Below are 9,953 nucleotides of genomic sequence, written 5' to 3'. Positions count from 1 at the left end.
GAGGGAACTCACCTTTCTGCAGGTAATTCAGAATGTCATGGTACCATGGTTCTCCATCAGGCTCTTCTTCAATTACCATACAATAGGCCGGACGCTTAAGGATTTCAATCCTTAATGGTTCGATATCCAAGCCTTTTATTGCTTGCAGCATTGTCGATAACGTGGCTAAAGCATCAGCGAACTGATTCTGAGACCTGGGTAGGTAATCGAATGATATTTCTTGAAATTCTTTCATGATACGGGACTAGTTTTGGATCCCGCGTTCGCCACTTGCCTTCGGTTTGAAGGATAATGAGGGCCGAATCGCCATAGACTTGCAATTTTTGAATCCCCATGTCAACAGTAGCTTGGAGGCCAAGGATACACGCTTCGTATTCCGCGATGTTATTCGTGCAAGGGAAAGTCAATTTGGCAGCCACGGGGTGGTGCTGACTATCCGGGGAGACGAGAACTGCCCCAGTACCGGAACCAGATAAGTTGACTGCACCATCAAAGTACATGGTCCATTTGTCATTCGACGCAAATAAGATCTGCCTATCCATATCACCATCTTCATCAGGGTCTTCTGCTTTTTTAGGATTTTCCGCTAACATGTCCGCTACGGCTCTGCCCTTTACGAACTTTTGCCCCAGGCTTTGCACGTCGAATTCTGAAATTAGAATCTGCCACTTGGCCAGCTTCCCCACTAAGGCTGGCTTCTCTAAGAGATACTTGATGGGATCATTCTCAGTTACTAGCAGAACCTGGTGATGGAGGGTGTATTGGCGTAGCCTGTGCAACACCCAGACCAAGGCTATGCACGTCTTCTCAACCTCCGGATAGTTCACCTCGGAGGTAGTGAATTTCTTGCTGAGATAATATATTGCGCGTTCCTTCCCATCGTCCGGCCTTTTTTGGGCCAGCATGGCTCCTAGCGATTCATCATGGATAGTTAGATACAAGATTAATGGAACTTTGGACACTGACGGGACCAGGATCGGGGAATGAGTCAGATAACACTTTATCTTTTCAAAGGCATCCTGACATTCGACGTCCCATTCGATTTTCGCGTTCTTCTTCAAGAGTTTGAAAAATGGCCTTGCTGTTTCTGACAACTGGCAGATAAATCTTGCCACATAATTTAACCATCCCAACAAACTGCGGACTTCTCTGACAATGGCCGGGGGCTGCAGGTCGCAAATGGCCATTACCTTCGACGGGTCAATCTCGATGCCTTTGTTACTAACCATAAACCCTAACAATTTTCCAGACTTTGCCCTAAATACACATTTCCCGGGATTGAGGCGCAACTTAAACTTTCGGAGGCGATCAAACAACTTCTGCAAAACTTCGACATGGTCTTCGCCTCGTCTTGATTTCGCAATCATATCGTCTACATACACCTCGATCTCCTTGTGCATCATGTTGTGAAATAACACGACCATGGCCCTTTGATATGTTGCCCCGGCGTTTTTCAGACCGAAAGGCATCACCTTGTAGCAAAAGGTCCCCCACGGGGTTATAAACGAGGTCTTGCTCCTATCCTCCTTCTTCATACGGATTTGATTATACCCTAAAAATCCATCCATGAAGGAGAACAATTCGAATCCTGCAGTACTATCGACCAAGACATCTATATGTGGGAGTGGAAAGTCATCTTTTGGACTAGCTCGGTTTAAGTCACGATAGTCCACACAGACCCTGACTCGACCGTCTTTCTTCATCACTGGCACAATGTTTGCTATCCAATCGGAGTAATGCGACACTTCGATGAACCCCACTTTTAGCAATTTCATAACCTCCTCCTCGATTTTCTTGGACAACTTTGGCTTGGTCCTTCGGAGTTTTTGCTTCCTCGGCAGTATGTCAGGATCAGTTGGTAGAGCATGCTCTACAATTTCTGGATCCAATCCCGGCATGTCAGCGTACGTCCAGGCGAACACATCCTGATATTCTTTAAGAAGGCGAACCATTCTTTCGGCCTCTGCTTTCGAAAGACTTGCCTCGATCTTTATTTCCTTGACATTTTCATCATTACCCAAGTTTATGGTGATTGTTTGCTCCACTGTTAATGGCCTTGATTCCTCATGTCGCTTCCATTCACGCTCAATCCCCTTCGGATCATTGTCATCGCTATCGATACCTGAGAGATTCCCTTCGTGCGAATCCGAACCACATGCGTCCTTATCATGATTATGCATAATGTGATGCCTGAGATGTGATGAGATGAGTTAGGACACAAAACATGGTACATGCCATTTTGAAAATGCTTTTGAAATTTTTGGAAAAGACTTCTAAGAGCTCATCCTCATGTCATCGGATTTCCTTGCTCATGAAGACCATGAAAACAGGGAGCACGTGAGACCCCAGCCCTCAGCGACCATCATAGGACTAGTTTGGTACGGTTCCACGTGTCCTTAAGAAAACATGCATGCATTTCATTGAATTAAAAGGATAAGGCCGCATTACAACACATACCGCCCCGAACCAACGGCTCAAGATTCGGGGCTAAACAAAGTTTTCATTACAAACGAGTTTAGATTAGCAAATTGAAACAACGCTAAGCTCCCATGCAGGGGAGAGAACATAAAGCAAATAACAACACTAACGGGAACCACCCTACTCTGCAGGGTCGGCGACACTTCCAGAAGATTAGCTTCTTCACACGTCAGGATAGTGCATATGACATTCTCCTCGAATAGCTTAGCTATACTGTCGATGGCCGCCTCTTCCTCATGTAGCATCTTCGGAGACCCGGGGAACATCTCTTTCAATAGGGGGAGTAATAGGCCTCGGCAGACTTTTTCCACTCCAATATGTCCGCCATGGTCCCCCTGACCTGCGCCTCGGCCTCCTTGGTTGCCCCGGCCTCCGTCGCTACCTCGACCTCCACAGCCACCTCGGCCTCCATTGTTACCTCGACCCCTGGAGCCGCCTCGGCCTCCGCGATTACCTCGGCCTCCATCATTGCCTCGACCTCCGTTGTCCCGACTTTCACGGTTGCCTCAGTCTCCATTATCTTGGCTTCTCTGATACCCTAAGCCTTCCCTCTTCGCACCTTTTCCGACTTCGATGGGTTTCCGAATCCCTTGCCCATGCAATCCAAGGCCTTCCCCGTGGTTGTACCCGTTTGCGAGCATAATTTTTCCAGCTGCTAGAGTTGGCTTGGACAGTTCATGGGTGCCCATGAGTGAGGCAACGGGAACGTGGACCATAGATACCAATTCCAGAGTTTGGAAACTGGATTTCTCTTTGCATTCGGGCTCCACGTACGGGATGGCTGTCTCGTGATAGACTTTGAAGTCTGTTTCTCCATGTACTGTAACAAGCTTTGCCATCGACCACAAACCGCACCTTCTGATGGAGACTAGAGGGTACAGCACCCGCGGTATGAATCCATGGTCTCCCTAATAAAAAGTTGAATGCACTTGGGATGTCTAGTACCTGAAAAAGCACCAGAAACGTCACGGGACCGACCAGGAGTTCCAACTCTATCTCTCCTATTACTTCCCTTCTAGTGCCGTCGAACACTCGTACGGGATTTTTGGCAGTATGCATCTTCCCTAGATCGACCTTTAAGAGACGGAGAGTGGCTAACGGGCATAAATTCAAAGCGGAGCCATTATCGATCAATCTCCTTACGACCATCATATCGTGATGCTTAACCGAAATGTGCAAGGCTTTATTATGATTTTGGCCCTCTATCGGAAAGTCTTCGTCCGCAAAAGAGATTTGATCCTTCAACAGGATGGTCCCCACAAATTCCTCTAACTGGGCTTCGTCGATCATCTCCGGGACATGAACCTCGTTAAGGACCTTTAATAAGGCATCCTTGTGTTTCTCAGAAGATTTGAAAAGATCCAAGAGAGAGATTTGGGCTGGCATTTTCCGCATTTGGTTTACCACGTTGAATTCACTCGTTTTTATCACTGCCAAAAATTGCTTTGCGTCTTCTTCGGTCATGGCTTTTTTCTCAATTCCCCTGACAGGCGCATAGCAGCGACCTGATCGGGTGATAGCATTCACTTCATCCGTTTCGTAATCCCACGGGACCGCCTTAGTATTGAAATCCGGAGGGGCTTCAAGGATTATGGCCCCTTCTTCTTCCAGGGGTGGCAGCTCGATTACAACTCGCGTCATATCCTTCCTTCCAACCTGGATTGCTGAGAATTCTTCAGTTGCGAGATCAATTATCACTGGCTCGACATCCTCCACCTCCTGATCACTAGCATAATCTTCATCAGAGAAGTATATCATGACCGGTGTTGTCATGGCGACTAATCCCTGTCCCATATCAGCACTCCCAATTACCCTCATGCTCATCATTCTACGAACATAGTCTAATTTTTCTTCCATCGTCACATCCTTTCCTCCTTCGTGGTATCCAGCTAGCTGAAGAATTTCATATAGCCTTGGGATGTTCACCATGAAGGTTTGTTTGCTCACATTCGCTTTTTCGAACACCACATTTGCGCCCTCGGCATGGTCGGGCAAAGGATTTTGCTTCACATTGGGTCGCGCTCGCTCGAACGATAGAATTCCCTTGTCCAACAAGTTTTGAATCTTGATCTTTAGTGCAAAGCAATTGTCCGTGTCATGCCCCCTTTCCCCCCGGTGGTATTCGCATGTCTTAGTCATGTCAAACCCAGGGAACCTTGGAGGATTGTCCCTAGGTACTTCTTTGGCTACCATCCTCCTCTCAATGAGCATGGGCAACAACTTTGACAAGGATTTTGGCAGCGAAGAGAATTCCCTATGAGGAAATTTCTTATTTCGATCATGCCCTTGGGGCGCATGCCCTTGTACGATTGATGGCTTTTGTGGGGGTGCTGAGAAAGACTTAGACGGCTCTTGGACAAATGCGACTTCGACAGCGGTTTCCTTGTTCTTCTTTGTTGGGAATCCTTTGCTATTCCCTGCGGGTATTCTCCCATCGACAATCGCCCATTCTACCCCTTCGCCCACTTCCACCAGTTGGGAAAATGTTTGACATCCAGAAGTTAACATTCCGTGAAAATACTCAGGTGGCAGGGTTTTCAGAAAAAGTTACCTCATCTCCCTCTCGATCAGCGGGGGCTTTACTTGTGATGCCATCGTCCTCCATCTTTGAGCGAATGCCTTGAAAGGTTCATTCATTCTCTTTTCTAGCCGAACCAAGTCTTCTCTCGTGGGGATGATTTCAGAGTTGAACCTGTACTGCTGAAGGAACTCTTCGGCAAGATCTTCCCATGCTGTGATCGTCTCAACATCCAGCGCAATGAACCATGACATGGCAGGGCCAATCAAGCTATCTTGGAAGGTCTAGATGAGGAGTGGTATGTTGTCGGAATAACGAGCCATTTTTCTCAAGTAATACTTGAGATGAGTCTTAGGGCAACCGGTGCCATCATATTTCATGCTAAATTCCGGTTCCTTGAAGGTTTCAGGGACTTTCACTTTAGCATACGGAGATAACTTATCAACCCCTCGCATCTCATACCCTTGAAGAACACAGAGTCGTTCCTCCATCTTAGCTAGGCGCCTTGCGCTTTCCTCATCGAGGCGGGAGATAGGCTCCTCCCTTGGAACAGGGTCCAGATTTACAATGATCGGTGTGACAAAAGGGGAATCTGATGTTGTCCCCTTTTCAGGAGGATCCGTGGCATGTGGATCAATGGCTAACGGGGGAGTATGCCCTGACGAGGTGGGGATAGAAGCCTCGGTGGCACGTGTAGGCGGAGGATCCTTAAGTTTCTAACTTATTTCGGCCATCATGGTGGTAAGTTCGGCCAATTGGTTTTCCATGTTGGTCATACGCGCATTGGCTTCTTCGCTCTCCATTCTGACTTTTGCACAGGTTCGGATCGGAGATCTCCTTTTAGCCGTCTCGGTTATCTTGGTGGAACGGATGCACTAGCTAAAGCCCGGTTGTGACGGCTACAGGAAAAAGCTCCTCAATCTCGATTTCACTCTCCGCGCGTTGATTGAGCTCGAATTGACAAATACGGACTGTTCGTAATCACCTGAATCATAAATAAGCAAGCATACATAAGCACATGATTCATATAGAATACCGGTCCATGACAATGGTCTAGCCGCTTTCATTCATTAAAATGTTCTTAATTGAGTAACACTCCTAAACTTGAAAAGTGAACTAAAAATTGAAAACTCAAAGCTCCTAAACATCAAGCTAATAAAACAAAATAAGATAAAATAAGAATCCTAAGACAGATGAACTAAAAACGGAATGACTAAACCCAAAACGACAAACTCAATCTATCATACTCCTCTTGATCTATATGCGAATGGGAAGCCAATGCTCGACGCAACTGCCTATTCTCCTTGGCAACACGCTTCAAGCTTTCTTCGGCCTTCTCTGTCTTCCTCTTGAGATAGTTGATTTCTGCTTGGCGCGTTGGCTTCTTGGTCACGTCCGGGATCTTTGGGAGAAACTCGGTCGGGATCTTATGCCGACGGATGTATCGGGCCGTGGCATAATAAGTCTTTTCTTTCCCTTCGAGCTCGTCTTCAGGCCAATTTAACTTCTGAGCATGGCAGGCGAGCCAAGCCTGTTCAGCATGGCGAAGCTCTCTTTTGTAATCTCCTCCCTTTCTGGTAAATTGGACTTGTAGCGAATCTGGCTTGAGAGGAGGTGGTAGATCCTGGATGACCCGATATTGGCGGGCCACTCGGAGCGGGTAGTAGGAAGTGATACCGGTGATTCCCAGTAATGGGATTGGTTCATTATTGCCATAAGAGAGACGTCCCTTGTGAAGTCGGAACCACTTAGCTTGCCATAGGAAAATCTTGGTTTTCGGATTTTTCAACAAATTTACCCATTCTGAGAAAGAAAGATTCGGAGTTCGATCCTGATGATTCTTAAATGCCTCAATAGGGTGATTAGACTCACTAATGTCATTGATATTCATGCGAATACCAAATTCACTTGTATGAGAGAAAAACCAGATTTGTAAAAGCTCGACAGGAGCACGGAAAACCTTTTCTTCATTTTCTTTAAATCGGGTGAGTGATAAAAATGTTTCAGCCAAGATAGTATTGACAAAGCTAACTCCACCACATACTTGTTTGACCACCCATGCAACGGAAGGATCAATAGCATTCTTGCGAAAGGGAAAAATTATGAACCCAAAGAAAGCTAGAAGGAAGATCTTACCTTTTAAAAGGGTCTCAGCATTTGCAAAACACTGACCTAAGAAAGAAAGTGGGCATGCATGGCAGTTATCTTTTAGCACCTTTCCGATTTGATTCTTGTTCATTCTAAGAAAGTCAGACAAAATTGATTCCGATTCAGACCCGAGGGGTGGATCGATTAACTCCAAATCCAAAGGTTTTCCTATGGCAACGCTATATTCTTCCAAAGTCGGAGTCAACTCATGCTTATGGAATATGAACGTGGACGTTTGGGGACACCAAAAATGGGCTATTGCTTGCATGACCCCACTTTGGATGTCGATGTCGAGAAGAGGCAAAAGGCGACCAAGTTTGTTCTCCACATAGGCTCGGCCCTCACGATCCAACTGATCCCACCAATGCTTGAGCTCGGCCTTCGAAGTAGGAACGAATCGAATGTCGGATCTTCCCATTGCATATAGACCAAGACTCGACCAACCTAACTGTCATAGACCAGCCAAAGCATAAAAGTAAGTAAATTGCAAAAGAAAATGATAGGAAACTTACTTCACCAAACAATTACGACAACCACATAGACATACGCATGAAGCGTGTGGCTCGACTTCTATTCTAAACGGCTTAACAAATTGGAGCTACGAGGGTGGAATGACTAGTCGCGGCCTCTCGTACTAAGCCAAGTCCTCGCGACTCCGGCTCAGTCGGGAATGATACCTCAATGCGACGCGACCTCGCGGGCAAAGGTAAACATTCTCGACACCAAGAAAGAAGCTTTCGGGATTGAGTTGGGCAACCTCTACTACGCGGCCTCGCGGTCGAAGTTGTATCCAACTCAATACCATCCTAAACATTCCTAGTGCGGCCCAGGACCGACGGCGGGTTGTGTGTGTGCCATAGTGTAATGCTAACGCAACAAAGGCGTACACAACAATTCATATGCAATCACCACTTCAAAAATGCTAAACAAACATTCATTCCAAAACCCCCAAACCTGCAAAACAAGGGTTAACAATAATCTATTCCCTTATAACTCCCAACTGCAAGAACATTCACATTAAGGACATAATTGAACAAGATAAACGGCCTAAGTCCACTAAGAATTTTATCAAGTCCCCAGCAGAGTCGCTAAGCTGTCGCGACCTCCCCGAACCAGCCCAGCCGCCTAAGGGGTTTGGCTAATGGATTACTAAGTTAAACCTAGCTCGAGCTCTCCCAAGCCCATACCAATTCGTGACTTAAGTTTAAGTTGTTAACATGCAAATCAATTTCATTTAGGAGTCGCCACTAATCGATTTTTGGTGGGTCGATTAGACACCCAAGTAAAGCACGGGAGAAATGCTTTACTTCTACGAACCAGAGATTCAAAGGGTACGGGGACTTGATTACACTAATTGACTAATTAGTGCCCTTTCGGTACCTAATCTTGTTCAATTCACCACCTAACGTGTTCACACTAATCGGGAGTCTCAAAATTCCATTCTTAACTAAGCCAAAGAAAGCAACAGTCAACGCCTAGACCTAACATGCATAATCAACTACGTGCGAGGTTAAATCAAACACGCAATTCGAAGTGTGTGAACCAAGCAACGTGCAATCGAACATGACACTAATCACACCATAGGGCAAAAAAACAATTCCAAAGTCTAAATAATTTTTTTTTATTTTTCGATATTTTAAAAAAAAATTAATAATTTTTTAATAATTTTTTTAATGTTTTTTTAATAATTTTTAATATAAAAACAACATAAAATCGGATCCGGGTCAGATCTCCACATCCGACCCGGATCGGGACCGACCCGTGCGCGCCGGCCCGGGTCCACCACCGAACTGGGTTCATTTATTGAGCCCGGTCTGGTAAATAAAACAAATAAAGAAAGAAAAAGGGGCCCAGCCCGAAATTTTTTAGAAAAACAAAAGCCCAGCCCACTATAAATAAAGAAACTAACAACACTTCAGCCCAAATTCGAATTTTGGCCCACCCACGAAAGGCCCAAGACCTAATAAAACACTAAAACCCACACACTAAATAAAACCCTACCCGGTCAGACCCGCGACCTGACCCGGACGTGTATTGCCCTACCCGGTTCGCGGCCGCCACACCGCGCCCCGGACTCGCCTGAACACCGGCCACCGCTCCGACGTGGAGCGCAAGCCCAGCCACCGCCACACGTCGGCCGGCGTGGACGCCGCCCTCCGTGAGCCCGGTCTCCTCGGCCGACGCTCCACCTTGGCCCGCATCGCCGCCCCGACGAGGGGCGGCGAGCGTCCTCCAGCCGGGTCGCCACCTGGCGACCGGCGACCACCTAGGACCGATCGACCGAGCCTCGGCGAGAGGCTGGCAGGTCGATCAGCCGAGAACCGGCCAGATCCCGACGGGGGACTGGCCACCTTACCTCACCTCGCGGTCGCGCCCGGACCGCCGCCCTACCCGCGGGCCTCCTCTGCCCGCGTCACCGCCGCTGCAACCAACTCCCAGCCGGGACCATCCTGCGTTCTAGTCCCCAAACAGAAAACGCAACGAAACAGAGACAGATTCGAGAAACGGTTCAGGCATATCATCAAACACCTTGCAAGCGTCGACGGAAGCGAGGGATTTCAAGCACGATTGAGGCTCAAACACATCCGAAATTCACACACAACAACACGCAGAGCAGTAGGACCGAGCCCGAGGTGTCACGGACCGGAACTTGCGCAAGCCGGACGGCCGCGAGCTCCGACCAGTGACCCCCCCCCAAAAAACTGAGTAAAAACGAAAGCAGGGGAGGCGGCCACGGTCCCTACCCGACTCGGCGGTGGCGAATGGAGGGCGAACGCGGTGGATCGGGCTGCACCCGCGCGCCTCGCAC

At 47.6% G+C, this 9,953-nt stretch overlaps 1 protein-coding gene across 1 annotated transcript; it reads right to left on the bottom strand.

Moving 5' to 3' along the window:
* Positions 1-2,984: 2,984 nt before the first annotated feature.
* LOC115668536 (uncharacterized) lies at positions 2,985-5,250 on the bottom strand. The gene is made up of 3 exons (XM_056321040.1): positions 5,030-5,250; positions 3,457-4,732; positions 2,985-3,386 (listed from the first exon to the last, which is right to left on the bottom strand). Exons 1-3 carry the CDS (start codon positions 5,248-5,250, stop codon positions 2,985-2,987), a joined length of 1,899 nt encoding a protein of 632 aa, XP_056177015.1.
* Between the last annotated feature and the right edge of the window lie 4,703 nt (positions 5,251-9,953).

The sequence above is a fragment of the Syzygium oleosum genome, unplaced genomic scaffold (assembly GCF_021117445.2).
Source record: "Syzygium oleosum isolate NSW1041296 unplaced genomic scaffold, Sole_v2.1 Sole_v2.21, whole genome shotgun sequence".
NCBI classification, from domain to species: domain Eukaryota; kingdom Viridiplantae; phylum Streptophyta; class Magnoliopsida; order Myrtales; family Myrtaceae; genus Syzygium; species Syzygium oleosum.
This window is presented reverse-complemented; position numbering and strand designations above follow the sequence as displayed.

Coding starts and splice junctions, on each gene's coding strand:
- LOC115668536 (XM_056321040.1), bottom strand. CDS start 5,250: ATGTCATGGTTCATTGCGCTGGATGTTGAGACGATCACAGCATGGGAA. Junction 4,733..5,029: donor CTGATCGAGAGGGAGATGAG/GTAACTTTTTCT, acceptor ATTTCCTCATAG/GGAATTCTCTTCGCTGCCAA. Junction 3,387..3,456: donor AGATAGAGTTGGAACTCCTG/GTCGGTCCCGTG, acceptor ACTTTTTATTAG/GGAGACCATGGATTCATACC.